Source organism: Pristis pectinata, chromosome 21, assembly GCF_009764475.1.
Source record: "Pristis pectinata isolate sPriPec2 chromosome 21, sPriPec2.1.pri, whole genome shotgun sequence".
Classification (NCBI taxonomy): Eukaryota; Metazoa; Chordata; class Chondrichthyes; order Rhinopristiformes; family Pristidae; genus Pristis; species Pristis pectinata.
Window position 1 is genome coordinate 19,393,500 of NC_067425.1, and position 16,744 is coordinate 19,410,243.

The following is a 16,744-nucleotide window of genomic DNA, read 5'->3' on the forward strand; positions in this document are numbered from 1 at the left end:
ATATAGGGTTAATTATCTGCCCATAAGGTACAAAATGAAAATATCAGAGAGCAGCCATCTCATCCTAGTTGCTGAAGATTTTAGATAATTATGCATGATCTCCCTTTGTAACATGCACCTAGTTTTTAATTTAAAAAAAATTAAAAATAATATCTGTACACAACTTTGATTCTTTAAAAAATCAGCTCCATCTAAAACTAATCAGAATACTCCTATCCAACAAAGTTAAATTCTAATTAATATTAAATATAAGATAAGATATCTTTATTAGTCACATGTACATCAAAACACACAGTGAAATGAATATAGAAGGGAAATTTCAACTAGAATAGTTTTAATGACTAATGTCCAATATTCTTTCTTTTGAGTGGAATTAGACATTTCCTGTCACTAATCATCTGCTGTTGCATGCAGGATGCGTGAATTTGAAGTAGAAAACCAGAAACTGTTACTTATCAAAAGCAATGGAGAATTTAGTGCCATAGGACACTTGTGCACTCATTATGGAGCTCCACTGGTAAAAGGTAAAATATTTTATTTCATAAATGTTAAATTGCTCATTATTGCCACAAATAATGTTGTATGTTTATACACAGTCTTTAAGATTAGTAGTTTTAAAATGACAGCATGTAGTAATGACACTAGAGCCAAGCAGATGAAAAGTAATTGGTTAATTCACCTGTCATTCAAGATTGGTGCTCACACTTTGGCATGTGACTGAGACTGATTTTCCACACATAATTTATGTAATAACCATCCTCTACTTGCTGAAATTTTCTGGAGAACATACTTTGCACTAACCAGGAGAAATTGCTGTCTATCTCTTTGCTCTTTAAATAGAATGTGCTATTGGAGTAAACTGACTTTTTACGCTGTGCAATGGGTTTGTTTGTTGTGAGCCTCATGACCATTTACAACTCATCAGCTGATGCAGCGTGGTCAATAAATACTGTTTTAAACACAGAAATTGTTGCATATAGCATTCTTTTCTTAGTGCATGCAAAAATCAGTTATTTCCCGAGTGAAGCAAGATTGCGACAATATTCAAGGTGAATCGCGTATCTCTGGAAATGCAACTAGGCACCTCTGGTTCTTGAACCAATGACACTAATTGTGCATCAGATGTATAAGAAACAAAGTTACACCTTGTGCAACTTTTTGAACTTTGCATGGGACATTAAGTCAAGTTCTGAGGTGCTGTCTGCTGGGCACTTTTAGCAACATGTTTCAACAATGCTGTGACAGTCCAGGGCTGGTACCATTACTCGGGATTTTCCATAACTTCCTTCATTTGTTTTTGTTCCCATCCCAACCCCCAAAGTATGAACATCCCTTCCCCACATCCATCAATCTCAACCCTCACTTGTCTGACTCTAGTGACCCATAATAGAGGCTTCAAATCTCCCGTACATCAGTCCCCAGCTTCCTGAGAAGGCTCTAACTCAACTCTTGACTCCTGTTCACTGACTCTTCTTAACTATCCATTCACATCTCTGGCTATATTCAGGGACTTATATGACATTATCCTTCTGCAGGCTCCCTAAAAGGAATAAAAATGTGTAAGTGGAGTTCAGTAATGAATTTCCGTGCTGTATGCCCTGAACCAAAAAAACCCATTGGTATGCCATGCAATAATCCTATAGTGCATCTTCCCCAGCACCATTGAATTAATAGGCGAGTATGTTGGATAGGTTTAGACTGATAAGGTAATCATCTAACATTTAGTATCATCCATTGCCTAACTTCGTAGTGTGGTGAATGCTGATTTTGGTGATGATTTCCACAGCTAATATAGTCTACACTTCGCCAATGTAGGAAGAGCCACAGGAGCACTTTTAACAGTGTCTCACTGCTGATGTTATCTTCCCTGTGAGGAAATCACTGAGTTCCCGCTGCCAAGAAAATAGAGTTTGCTTTTCTGTGAGCTTCATTATGTCAAAATACACAGTTTCCGTTACACTTCATCATGTCAAAATACACTGTTAGTTACCCAAGCAACTACAATAAATATGTCACATCAGCAAGATTTTGTAAAAGTTAGTGAAGGTGAGACTCTTTTTTAAAATGATAATGGCTGAGAAGGGAATATTAGGCAGGACACTGTTTCTTCTGTTCAATGTGTCACTACTCAAATACTAAATGACCTTGGTTCTTTGCTTCATTTGAGAAACTGCACAATCCATACTGCATAAACTTTTGCCCAGAGTCACAAATTCCTGTTGAACCAAACTGGTAAATCATTGTTTACATATTTTTACTCTCTGAAATGCATCCTAAGTATTTTCCAATATGTTACTAAGTTTTGCTTTCAACATGCTTCTCAATATTTCTGCTCATACAGAGTAAAACTAGTCTTCAATCTTTCTTCATATCTAGGAGTTCTTTCAAATGGGAAAGTTCGATGTGCCAGACACGGTGCCTGTTTTAATATAAAAACAGGCGATATCGAAGAGTACCCTACTCTGGATGGAGTACAATGCTATCCGGTACAATTTCAACTACTCTGATGATTTAATTATTTGTGCTTGAACAATTAATTTTCAGTGACATTTTTGCATAACTATATATTGCAGCTAATATCCAGAGCTGTTAACTAAAAATATTAAACTTTAAAATAATAAAAATTCCTTTTAAGATTAAAATTCACGTCTACACAATTAAAGATTTGCATTGAAGAATTGTTCTGAGCAGTATGGAAGTAGGGAAGGTATTGTTGAGCTAATGATAAATGAAAATCCTCAATGAGGGATGGTCACGGATCTATAGAGCAGTGCATAGTCTCAACTTAGTCCAAAGTTACAGAAATATTGCCATAAATAGAAATATTCTTGGGTTATAGTTTGGTAATCAGTCTTCAAGATTCAAATTATCAAATGGGTAAAACATTGAGTTTCCTTAGTTACCTCCTCTCATTAGTTTATTGGGTACAGTTCCATGTATGAGGATAGCTTCTTCATTTTTTGTTATCCAAGAAGCCATTGCTGTAAAACAGCTCCATAAATGTTGACAGGTTTCTTAATTTTTTTGTTGCTTTGGCAGGCTTGATTCCATTCAGGTACAGCATCCCCACACTGGCAGTTTTTCACAGCATCACTGCAAAGGCAATAAGGTGCTTGAATCTTGGCTAATTGCAATCTTCTCTTAATGTGTAACCCAGGGCCCTCACACCACTGCAACCCTTTTCATCACCTAAACAGCACAGAGTGAGACCCAACCTGGTCAGGTTGGCTTTTTAACATAGCCAGCAGCATTAAGTGATAGATTGGCCTGATATCTAATGAAAGGCCTTGAATGCTGTGGTTGATGGCTGCTGTAAAGTATTGGACAGTAAGATGTAACTCACAGCTCATTTGCCCATATTGCTTTCAGATCTATTTTGGTTTCTTTTGTTTGCCAGGAAGTAAGCTGAGCTCCAATATAACATGGAACTCTGAACAATGTATCTTTTGAGAAATGTCATTTGTGACTATTCTTTACACACATGAAACACTATCAATGGACTAAGATTTAACCTCATCTTTTCAAACATTTTCTGGAATGTCTTGTGTAATTCATATGACTGTAAGGCATCTCTTTTTTTAAAAGACAGTATTTCTTTTCACTGTTTTTCATTATTGCATATCTGGACAATGAAATCCTAGGGTCCATTGAGCAAATCAGACTATATAAAACAGATGAATGAAGTTCTTCAGAAGTAAATCCCTGTCTACATGAAGTTGGCAGTGCAGATGCTTTGAAGAAATCTGTTCAAGTGTAATCATTTTAATATTGTCTTTGTTTTTGCTTCCACAGGTTAAAGTTCAGAATGGCAAGGTTATTATATCTGCAAGTGCCAAAGTATGTTTTCTTTTGCATGGCTAAGACAAACTTAAAAAAAAACTCTTACCAACTTGTTTGTCTACCTGTCAATAGGATTCAGTATTGTGTGGGTGTGTTTGTTTTAATAGGCCTTGGAAGCAAACAGAAGAATCAAAACCATGGTCACCCCATCACCATCAATTAAGACAGTCATTCTTCTTATAGGTGGAGGTAGGTATAGTGTATCAACTTAAAGGTTGTATTCTCTATGAAGTAACTTGCCCCCCACAACTTCAATGCTGCTGTTTTCTGCGGTAACAGAATTGCTCTGCGTTGTGATGAAGAGACATCAAACCTGAGCTACAATCAGTTTTGAATTTCATTTGAGGTCAGCAACAAAAACTTTTATTTTTAACAAAAACAGATTATTTTTAAATTCCTAAATATTAGGAAAAAACAGGCCAGACATTTTACTCTTGTTTAGTACTAACAATCTTAAAAAAATAAGCTTTTATAAGTACCTTTGAAATCAACAAACCTTTAGCGTCTCTATTCTGAAATGAAGCCCTAATTCAGGCAATATAACTCAAATAAATCAATGTTGTGCTTGATGATAACAGAAAATGCTGGAAAAACTCAACAGGTCAGGCAGTATATGTGGAAAGAAGGACAGACAAAGTTTTGGGTTTGTGAACCTTTATCAGAACCTGCTGAGTCTTTCTGTTTTTCTTTCAGATTTCCAGCATCTGCAGTTATTTTTTTGAATGTCTTGTGTTTGACGATGCCTTCCTTAGTTTGGTCTCAGTATGCCATGATTCTGCTACCATATTTCTAAGTTAATGTGTACCTGTAATCATTTTACTATGGGTATATTTTATGGTTAATTTCTAAGTAACATTGTTAATGTCCTAAAAGCAAATGTTCATTTTCTGCTCTGGAGGAAAAACATGCTAGTGAAAGACAGGCTGTAGAAATCATGTCAGTATTTTCTCATACGCAAGAACTCCTTCCAAAATAACTATTGCTGTAGTGAGAATATGATTCTCCTGTAGATATACTGAAGACTTTTGAATCAACACTGTGCACCATTTTCATTTCTGCAATAAGGTCCAGCTTCGCTAATATGTGCAGAAACTCTTCGCCAGGAGTTTTATGCAGGACGCATAATAATAGCAACCAAAGAACAACATTTGCCTTATGACCGTACAAAACTCAGCAAGGTGAGTAAAGAAATACTGTATTGCAGGATAAATAATCAGACTCACTCTTGCCTCTGTAATCTCCATTCCTTGCTGTTAAATTTATGTTATTATGTCACTTTGTTTCATAGCAAACATCATCATCACTGTTATACATGCAACATTTAAATATTTGGACTATAGGTAAATCTGGAATTGTTTGAGGAATGATAAAAGAGTCAATATTTTGTCTGTGAATTGAAACAAAAAAAATCTGTATTTGCTCGCTTTTTAACTGTTGGAACAGCACTTTAAGAGAGGATTTGTGTTAATGCCTTCCACTTCATCCCCTGTCCCTACCCGACAATTGAAAATCTTCTCTTGAGGAACTGAGGGTACTAAGTGAAATCGGTCTCAAATTAACCACAGGTACAGACACACAGTGCATAACTACCTGTAATGTGGTTAATTTGGACCCATTCTCAAAGAAGCCACTACAGTTTAATATGGTAGTTAATGTTAGAGACTGAAAGAATGACCCTGGAAACAGACATATTTTAAGTAATTTCTTTAAATCACCATCACCATAGATTCCACATGTATAATTTACTCACATGTGAAATATTTGCTGTCTGAAAGAGTTGTGGAGAACCTGTAAAATCAGAGCAAATGTTAATTATCTTATTTTTCAGGTGTTATGGCTTCTCCATTGCTAACTAGGAAGGATTGATTCATTCTTATCTTTCAGGTGTGGAATAACAATTTCAAGTCAGGTGCAGTTGCAGTTCTTCTAACCATCATTTGCAGCATTGCTTTAAGTTTTAAGCATGAGATAAAGATTGGGGAATTCAGCTGAACATGTTATTATCTAAACATCTATTATCTTATTTATATTTTCCAGTTGAAAACCCTTGTCATATCATTTTTGAAATTCCATTTAGTTTAGTTTGTTCATTTATTATTTAGGATCCAGCAATTTCTACATTTGTATTCAATGAATGTGGTCCCTCACATACCCTAACACTTGTGATACAATTAACTGCCAATATATTGGATTCAGCTCACAGCTGAGTGTGTTAGTAGCTGACATTAATGCATCATCATTTTGGTGATTGACGGTAGATAAGAGTCTGTGATTAGTGATTAGATTGTGATAATATAGTATTTATTCAAGGCTGAAGGCCAATGTAAAGTACAGAGACAACATACAGAACAACAAGTTCTTCATTTTACCAGCATTTGGGCTCAAAAGCAAGAAACGTTTTTATTTCTCAGCACTAGTTACTCCAGTTTAAGTTCCCACTGCAGTTTGATGAATTTGTCCACTGAAAAAGGGAACTACGCAGAAGCTTACAGATTAATCCCTGTTTGTGCCGAGTTAGCTTATCTTGGCCAGGGCTGCAGCTGGCCTCAGCGGCCCTGGGTTCGGGTGAGGAAGATTGGCCAGCATTCTGTTCCTGATCAGTATCTGCTGACTTATGCTGGTAGTGCTTTTGTGGACCATACTTACTACGTCTGTGCATTAAGAGAGAAAGAATCTGTTCTGGGAACAGATGGTTTCATTAGCTCCAAGTACAAGAAGAAGTTTGCTATCATACCCCAAAAGCGTTTTTGTGTGTGGAGGAGCAAGAATTCATGAGAAAAAAGTGAACTGCATTGGTCTTATAATAAACTAGTAGAAAATAATGAGTCAACTTTATTACCCAATTAGAGTTCACCATTTTCAATATGTACTCTCTCTTCACTTTTTTAATGGCATTGGGATTGGCAGGATTACTTCAAGCTGTTCATGTCTGCTTAGATCAAAGCACTTTTTCTATTTTGCCTTTTTTAGTAATGTATGATTAAAGCACTACTTCATGATTGAAAAATGTTATGGTCGCAGTTACTAGAGACCAAATGAGAATGAATTTGGGTTTCCTAAATTTTCCTAATATATTCTCTATATGAGGACAGATATCATAAAGATTAATAAGTTTAAATGTAAAAGTTATTTAATTACTGCCTTCAGTCATAATGAACCACTGTCAGCATTATTCAAAGTTGCTAACATTTTAGATGTACTAGCCCATTTCTGATCTAAATGAATGGCCTATTCCTGTTCCTGGGCTGTTCAAGGACAATGTTTTCTTGTTACGTTTGTTGCAATTATTCCCATAATTTCCTGCAATTTTACCTGTTCATCTGTTTTTTTTATTTTATTCTACAATAATTGGAACTGAGTATTGACTCCTCCTTGCCCACAATATGATGCCATATTGATGGACTGTGCAATTGATTATGTATTTTATGATGTATTTTCCCAATAAATCTAATAAATACTACTGATGCAACCACTTAATTGAACAAGGACTATAAACCCACCAAATGTCTGATGCCAATGAATTTGATGTCCCACCTTGGTTTGCATTGATCATATGGCTACCAAATAAGTATAGCATAATTCTGTATTTTACATATTAAACTCAGTGACCCAGATAGAACTTGGGATTGTATGTGTTTAATGGAGTGAAACAAACAGTGTCCACAATGCTTGGGTTATGTAAATAATGCCTAGACAAATGTTTGAATAATAGATTTTTGCAACAGTATTTTTAAGTCAATTTTTTGTAAGCCCTGCTTCTGAAAATCAGCAATGAGAAAATAATTGAATGATTCTATCTGACACCATTACAATGAAAAAAATCTGTGATCCAAAATGCAATAGTTGAGATTACCCATTTAGAACACTATTGTTTAGATCTGGATGGAGATGGATTGTCTTTCCAGGGCTATTTTAGCAACAAAAACAAATAGGTCTTTGTTGTAGGTAAAGATGGTCTTAGTATACTGAACAGAAAGGAGAAATTTGGTTCAATCACTGTCAAAGCAATTTCCAAACAACCCAGCTTAGATAAGATTTTCTCTACTGTGTATGCATTAAAGAAACGCCAGGAAATTGCTTATTTCAGTGTAAAGTATATCTTCATAACTGCAGTGATTGTGACATTACTGCTACCTCTATACTTGGACTTCCATAGATCTCTTGTGAGCGTAACATCCACTTACTGGTCAGCTATCCTATAAAGATTCTGTTCTGTTTAGTTCCTTCCTCACAACCCCTGGGGAAAAGTAGTAATTGAATGAGCTGAGAACTGATCATATTAGTTACATGACTATACACCCATAAAGTGATTTATCAAGCTAACTGAATGTAGCTCTTTATTTCCTCTACTGTAACAAACTTAAGTGCATTGCATACTGCATAACATTTCTGACTATATTATTGTGTGTTGCTTTAGAACTTAGACATCAGCATTGAAAGTATCTTGTTGCGGAAGTCAGAGTTTTACTCCACTTATGGTATTGAGGTGCTGACAAACAAGGAGGTGAGATGTGACATTTACCTTCTATGATGGTATTTTATGGACACTTTTAGTTACCAGTAAACGAATGAATAAATTAAGAAAAATGAAAGTCATGATTGTACATCATCTTGTAAGATGCCTATTTTCATATCAAACTATTGTGCATCAGCTCTGCAGACCATGCTTGTTGTGGTGATGATGGTGCCTGGTACTGCAGTGAAAGCTTTACTATCCAGAGTCCATTGGGAATGGGATTGATGGTTAGTCAAGAGTTAAGTTATAATAGTAAAGGTTATAGAATAAGGGAAATGAAGTACAGTACTCAGAGCTGCCCTGCTGTTGGCCCAGGTGCTCCCTCAGTGCTGCCCTGATGTTGACCCAGGTGCTCCCTCAGTGCTGCCCTGATGTTGACCCAGGTGCTCCCTCAGTGCTGCCCTGATGTTGACCCAGGTGCTCCCTCAGTGCTGCCCTGATGTTGACCCAGGTGCTCCCTCAGTGCTGCCCTGATGTTATCCCACAGGCTCCCACAGCACTTCCCTGATATTAATCAGGGTGCTCCTTGGTGGATGCTCCCTCCAAAGTGCCGGTTACTGGAGAGCACTAGATAACTAAACTCTATATTGTAATAGTCAATGATATAGAGAATAAAAACTTGTGCAATGTAATCTTATATCAATGCTTCCCATGTTCAGGAAAAGAGCCCTTCCTACAATTTCACTCAGACATGATTCAGGATTATTTATTTGACCCATTCCCCAATCTTTTTGATATTACTATTTCCAAATCTTCAATAAACTATTCCACAAGTGAAAAAGGTGCTCAAGTAAAACCTGGGCAGAGATAATAAGAAATTGCAAAAAGAGTACAAATAATGGATGTATGTGCACTAGGATGTCTTCCTTTCATTTATACATTGTGATAGCAGAAAGGGATTTCCTCTAGTTGTCTATGTATTTTTAAGTACTCAACATATTTACAAAATGCTGATTAGAAGAAATCTTTCTGCATTATAGTTACCATTTCTACATGTAGTGACTAGAGAAATTTATCCTGAAGGAAAGGATTCCTAATACTTCATTCTTATCAGAGTTTTCCACTCAGACCAAGACATTGTCCTTTGCCTAATTACCTTTGTCTTAAATCCTTCAAGTACTTTCTGATAGCAAAGAAATATATTCACTACAAGGCTTAGATTTAAATTCATTGTTTCTGTTATGTTTAGGCAATATCTGTTAATACAGGTAAAAGGAGAGTTGGCTTTAAAGATGGAACGTCTCAGCAATATGACTACTTATTGATAGCTACAGGCTGTATGTAAGTGATTGACTTCCTCAGATTGGTTCTTTCTGATTTGTAGATAGTACCAGCTACCTGAATGTGTAGGTTGCATTCTTTTCTAACTTGTTTAGAACTTTCAGTTTTTTGTCTATATCAATGCTTGTTTGCATGCATATCAAATTAGATAGAGAACTAATTTTTCTGTTAGTAGGAACAAGGTGTGGTTCATCATCTCTTGAACCTTGAAATAATGCCATTTTTTTCAAAATTTCTTTTATTCCATGGTAAATTTATTTTATAGTGTTTTAAATCCAGTCACTTAGGTATTTGCCTGCATTAGACACAGTCAGAAAGAAGCATTGACCTGTGGTGTGCAGGTTTAAAAATGATTTAGGCATCTCTGAAGATAGAGTTAATGACTTTCAATTAATAGAATTTACCTTTGGTATTGTCAGGCTTCCACTTTTTTTTAGAATTTCTATTTCACTTGTCTCAGGGGTAACATGGATGAAAGAGTTTAGAAATTGAGAGGGCAGTGAACACATAGAGGATTTTGAAGACAAGGATGAAAATTTTAAATCAAGGTCTTACTTACCAGGACCTATATAGGCCAAGGTGATGGATCAAAAGGACTTGATATGAGTTATGCTATGTCAGTGGAGCTTTGAAGGACAACAAGTTTACAGAAGATAGAACAAGGAAGCTGACCAGGAGCACTTTGGAACATAAGAAGTAGGAGCAGGAGTAGGCCACTTGGCCCTTCGAGCCAGCTCTGCCATTCATCAAGATCTTCTGCTGATCTTTTACCTCAACACCACTTTCCTGTACCATCCCCGTATCCCTTAATTCCCTTGATACAGAACTCCGTGTTTTGAATGAACTCTGTGATTGAGCATATAGGCACTGGTTTTATTTAAACTTCGTGCACTGGTGATTTCATGCTATCTTCATTATTGCATCAGTGCAATGACTTTGATGCACAAATTACAAGCTGTTTTAGTTAGTCTCAGTGAGCAGTTCCTTGCATGCAGACAACCAGCTGATGAGTTGGCATCATAAAATGTATGAAAGTATAAATGCAAAAAGCAGGTACTTGTCTACACTATATGTGCAAGTCAAAAGCAATTGCAGAAGACTTCTGTAGTAAGCATGTTTAAACACATGTATATGAATAAGTTCAAGTGCTTTCTAATTAGTTTTAAACCTGGTATTGTCTTTTTGCCAATGTGATAGTTTATTAAGACAATAATTCCTGAGCTCTGTTTATTATCTCCTGAGATTTCTTTGGAATTCAGTGCTATTTGTTGTATATAATCCTTAAAAATTTCTAGTTTTGATATCACAGCAACAGAAAAACACATTCGATGTACATCAGTTCCTTGGAGTTCAGTCTTATTTTGTTTATAACATGTTATGTATTTAAATGCAGACCTCGAAAACTTAGTTGTCCAGGAGCAGATCTGGAAAATGTATTTTCCTTGTATGCTCCTGAAGATGCAAACAAAATTCATGAATTATCAAATGAAAAAGATGTTGTCATCGTGGGCTCCTCATTCATTGGTAATTCCTTTAAATTTCCTTTGGAAAAGTTCCCTAGTGTTACCGGTTTCCATTATTTGATGGTCACCAAGAAATGTACTAACAGCAAGATAGGAACTAATTTTATAAATTAATGTAAGAATCCATCATAAGTAATGGTGTGTTTACACGAGAAGTTCTATTGTTTGTAATATGCAGAAAAATGATAGTGCTGCAGGTGGTGTTACTAGCATTACACGTTGCTTTTTTATATTAAATGTATTCACCAGATAATTACAGATAAGGCAGCTTGACTTATCTAGGATCTACATCCAGAATGATTCTGAAGGTTCTCCATTGCAGTGTGCAAATATTTCTCACATGTTATTACCTCAGTTAAAATTGTACCTTGAACATTGTAAAACACCTCACAGGCTTTCATTATAGCACTATTGAACAAAATTTGACACCAGGGCTTAAAATGAAAGATTGGCACAGGAAATTGGTTTTAAAGAATATCTTGAAGACCTGAGAAATACCTGTTTATTCCCACTTTTTGCTTTCTGAACAACAATCAATTCTCAGTCTATGTCAGTACATTATCCCCAATTCCAAGTGCTCTAAACTTATTGACCAACGCCCTGTGTGGGACCTTATAGAAAGCCTTCTGAAATTCTGCTAGCCACATTCTCAAAGAATTATATTAATAAAATATGATATCCCTTTCATAAATCCATGCTGATTCATCTCAATCCTATTATTCTTTCTAAGGTATTCTGTTATTACATCCTCCATTATAAACTTCACCATCTTCTCTATAAATAACATTAGGTATTTTCTCTCTGGACATCCAGACTTAAGAATGGCATCTTCCCCACTGCTATCAGGCTTCTGAACCAATTACCTCCTTCACATCCCCTTCCTGGTGGTGCTGCCACGTTCTTGTACTTTTAACTCTACTTCTCTCGGTTATTCCACTATTGTCACTTTAATTTTGTTTTGCACTACTTCAGATTGCACTACATTCTTTGCACCATTCTACTGTTTTGCGCTCATCGTCTTTATTGTTGTATTTATTATTACCATGTATTCTGTTTACTCTGTGAGCTTCATGCAAACGAGGAATTTCATTGCACCCTGATGTTTATGACAATAATCTAATCTAATTACGTGGGTAGTTCCCTGTTTTACCTCTCCCTCCTTTCTTAAACAGAGGTGTCATATTTGCTACTCTCAATCCATAGACTTTTGGATGATACCATTCACTATTTCTAGAGATACCTCTTTCAAAACTCTGGGATGTAATTGGATCCTTGAGATTTATTGACTATTGATGTCACCAAATATTTTTTATACTAATATTTACTTCCTCAGTTCCTCATTCTTGGTTCTCTCGGACTTCTGCCAGTTTTTTTCCTGTCTTCTTCTGTGAAGACCGACACAGAGGAGTGATAGAGTCATAGAGTGATATAGCACAAAAACAGGCCATTTGGCCCACTGAGCCCCTGGCAACCATCAAGCACCCATTTACACTAATCCTACACTATTCCTATTTTATTTTCCCCACATTCCCATCAACTCCTCCTGAATTCTTCCACTTAACTACACATTTGGAGCAATTTACTGTGGCCAATTAACCTACCAATCACACGTGTTTGTGAGGTTGGGGGAAACTAGAGCACCCAGAGGAAACCCAAGCAGTCACAGGGAGAACGTGCAAACTCCACACAGACAGCACCTGAGGTCAGGATTGAACCCGTGTGGCTGGAGCTGTGAGGTAGCAGCTCTACTAGCTGTGCCACTGTGCCATTCATTGTTTAACACTTCTGCCATTTTCTTTTTCCTTGTGTCTGTCTGTAAGGGTTCAACACTCTCTGTTTCAGCACCATTTTATGGAATCATAGAAAACTTATGGCAAAATCAGCTCATAGTTTGTCCTGCAAAATACCTTCTAACACTAGGTTCATAGGCCTACTCGCAATGGCTTTGCAAATACACTCACATATTTTCAGATGTGCCTCTGCCATCCCTTGTGCCTTTTTAACAACGTTAATTATCTGCTCTGCCTCCTGTTAAGGATCTATGGACATCCACTCCAAGCTCCCTTTGTTCCTCCACTCAGTATTCTGCCATTTGTTGCACATACTGTATCCCTGCAGAACTCCAGTCTCTTTTTTAAATTCCCTTATTGCTCAGGCTGAATTATCTTGAAGTAGCCAATTCCAGCCCACTTTTGTTGTCACTTCTTACTTTGCTAAATTATCTCTCATTCCAGTAAAATTGGCTTTTCTTCAGTTTAAAACTTTTATTCCCGTTTTATCCTTGTCTTTTTCCATTGCTATGCTAAATCTAACTGAATTATCACTACAAAGAAAGTGTTTTCCCTCAAACTCTGGCCCAGTTTCATTCCCTAAATCTAAATTATAATTTGGCCCACCCCCCCCATAATCACTTTTATTGGTTGAAAATGTTCACTTGAATGCAAGTTAAGAATCCTGTGCTCTCCATATATTTTACATTGACTGCATCTCGATCACTATAAGGCAATTAAAATATTCTGCTGTTACTGACCTGAGTATTCTTGGTCAGAAATTTGCTCTGCTGCTTCCTTTGCACCATTTGTAATTCTGTAGTATACTTCTAATAGTGTAACTGATTCTTTTTTGTTCTTTAGTTCAACCCTTGCAGCTTCCAAACAGCACCCCTTATGATGATTTCCTTAAACAATATTGTATCTCTCTTTTAATATCCTCCCTCTATGTCTGCTGTAAAGTCTGTAAGCAGCAACATTAAGCTTACAGTCCTACGCCTCTTTAAGGTATTTTTGTGTGATTGCTATATCACACATCCACATATCTACCTGCCATTAATTCATCTGCCTTATTCATGTACTCCTTGCATTTAGTTGTATGCAGGCCATCCCTGGGTTAAGAACACTCAAGTTATGGACACCTCTATGTATGAACAAGCTCCCATAATAATATTAAATTCATTAGTCTGTTCCTAGCTTCCTCTCTCTCTCTCTCTCCACTTTTAGTACTTGTTCTTTCTTATGTGTTTTTGATGCCATTGATTACAATACTGTGGAGGAACAGTTACCATATCGAGTGCTTTTTCTGTATTTTCCAATTTATGGATATCTGTAAAAACAGAACCCATTCATTACTCAGGTATGGCTTGTACCAGTAATCACAGTCCAGCTCTATTTTCTAATCTTTATTTTCCCTGCCTTTCAACTTTCTCACTAATTTTCTGCTTGCCATTTCCTTGCTTTGTAATCTCTTTCCAAACTCCTAAAAATGTGACTGCAGATACTCTTGTTTTTTTCCATCTATGGTTCTGATATGGATCATGACCTCTGGCTATTCATCATCACACTCCAGGATGGTTTCCAGCTATGCAGCAATTGCCCTGACCCTGGCAGTAGGATAACGATGTACCATCATTGAATCACATCTGCAGCTATCGAAACATCTGTCTTCCCCAATAACTATTGCTCTGCTGATTTTTCTTCTTCCCCTCTGTGCAGTTGAATCACCCATGATGCTGTGGTGCTATCTCTGGCCCTCTTCCCCCATCTGTATTCAGAACCAAATACTGGTTAGAGAGCTAGATCCCCTCAAGAGTCTCCAGGACAACCAACTTGCTTTTATGGGTAGCCGCTTTCAACCTTTGGGAATGCACATTTGTTGTATGTTATCTGCTGTCGTTCTCCAATTTTTTTTTAATTTCAAAGCTGCCTACTTCAGTTTACATCTTGACTGCTAGTTCAGGTCATCATACCTCAGCAAGGATTTATTAACACTAAGGGAGATGCAGAGGAGATTGTTGAGGATGTTACCTTGGCTGGCAAATTATAGTTATGAAGCTGATTAAGCTGGGGTTGTTTTACTTTGAAAGGCTGAGGAGAGATTTAATTGAGGTGTATAAAATTATGAATGGCCTCCAGAGGCTGAACAGGAAGAACCTTTTTTTGTTGGTAGAGAGATCACAAACAAGAGAACATAGGTTGTAGGGGAAAGTAGGAACTGAGGGGAAAAAACTCACCCAAAAAAGCAGTGGGGTTTGGAACTTACTGCTTGGAAGGGTGATGGAGACAGAAATCCTCAAGACATTTAATGGAATGGATAAACATTTGAAATGGTGAGTAATGCTCAGCCAGGGAGCTCTGTTGTGAGCTCAGCCTAAATAGCTGCTTTATTTTGTCCATCAGGAAACTGTGGGCTGAATGGACTCCTGCTTTTGTTTTTGATTCCAGTTCAGTTGGGAGTTTAATCTGCAGTGAGCTTGTGAATCTACATCAAAAAATCAGAACATTCAGACATCCTAGAGTAACCTGAAACCTGTAATTGAAAAATTTCTTAAAATTCCAATGCCGTAATAGCTTTGAATTGAGTGATCCTGGGACCTTTTTGTGTCATATTACTGGCATGGCTTCCGGGATAAAATCAGCAGTGTTACAGTAATGGCAAAGCAATACTTCTGGCAGCAATTCAATGTAGAAACATACAGGGTAGTAGGTGAGCATTGTCTCCATGCTAGCCAAATATGGACTTCAGGTTATTCCCACTTTCCAGTCTTGGTTCACGGCCCTTGAGGTTATGGCCCTCCAAGGGCTCTTCCAGGGACTTTTTACATGAGATGAGTGTTTCTATCTCCACATCCTTTCAAGCAGTGATCATGGGAAAAGAAACAATTATTCACTGAATGAAAATTGTCTTTCTTTCCCACTTCCTCCCTCACTCCATTTATCTACAATATGCACCCCGGATATTGTCCTCTCTGCTAGGGATAATGGGACATTCATGTTCAACCCATTTAGACTTTTCATTATTTTATACACCTCAATTTAAGCTGTCTCAGCCTCCTTTGAACCAATGAAACAACCTCTGCCTGGTCACTGTCTCCTCTCTCTTCATAACTAAGTCTCCAGCCCTGGAAATAAGTTTTCTCTTGTCTAGACATCTCTTAAATGCTGTGTGGGTCTGCCTTCTAGTACTGTGGATGAGCCTAGGCAACTAAATAACTATGGCAAAAAAGATGAATTGTTTGTCCACCCCAGGCAACTATTTGAAAACTTCATTCTTCCTTTTCATCACTACTTTTTCCAAAACTCTTACATTTATGTAGCACCTTTTATGTCTGATAGGACAGGCAAATCCTCAGTTTGTCACATGTTCTTAAAGTAAGTACCTGTGACCACAGAGCATTCCCTGTGTGCTGCTTTGGAGTGTCAGTCTAGATTTTATTTATGTCTCTGAAGCTGTACTTGAACCTTCAACTTTCAGGTGTAGAGCCATTGTTAGCAAATACATGAAGTAATGTAAATATTTTACATTAGGTTTTTCCTTCTGTCTTCCAGGAATGGAGATAACTTGGTACCTGATTAACAAAGCTAAGTCTGTGTCGGTGATTGGAACCAGCAAGGTCCCATTTCAGGATGTGCTGGGGAAAGATGTTGGCACTGCAATAATGAAGTTAAGTTGACTAGTTAAAATTCAATTGTCTGAACTGAAAATGATACAAAAATTGCAGATAATCTGCAGGAAATAAAAGTTGGATTAGACCATGTTGTGAAGGAAACGAAAAATGAAATTAAAAACTGCAGATGTGGGAAATCAGAAA

General features: G+C 37.0%; 1 protein-coding gene across 1 annotated transcript; it reads left to right on the forward strand.

Moving 5' to 3' along the window:
• Positions 1-415: 415 nt before the first annotated feature.
• Positions 416-16,606, forward strand: LOC127581497 (apoptosis-inducing factor 3-like). The gene is made up of 9 exons (XM_052035957.1): positions 416-524; positions 2,377-2,486; positions 3,793-3,837; positions 3,948-4,029; positions 4,906-5,018; positions 8,258-8,344; positions 9,546-9,637; positions 11,031-11,161; positions 16,482-16,606. Exons 1-9 carry the CDS (start codon positions 416-418, stop codon positions 16,604-16,606), a joined length of 894 nt encoding a protein of 297 aa, XP_051891917.1.
• The last annotated feature ends 138 nt before the right edge of the window (positions 16,607-16,744 follow it).

Coding starts and splice junctions, on each gene's coding strand:
- LOC127581497 (XM_052035957.1), top strand. CDS start 416: ATGCGTGAATTTGAAGTAGAAAACCAGAAACTGTTACTTATCAAAAGC. Junction 4,030..4,905: donor CATTCTTCTTATAGGTGGAG/GTAGGTATAGTG, acceptor TTCTGCAATAAG/GTCCAGCTTCGCTAATATGT. Junction 8,345..9,545: donor AGGTGCTGACAAACAAGGAG/GTGAGATGTGAC, acceptor TGTTATGTTTAG/GCAATATCTGTTAATACAGG.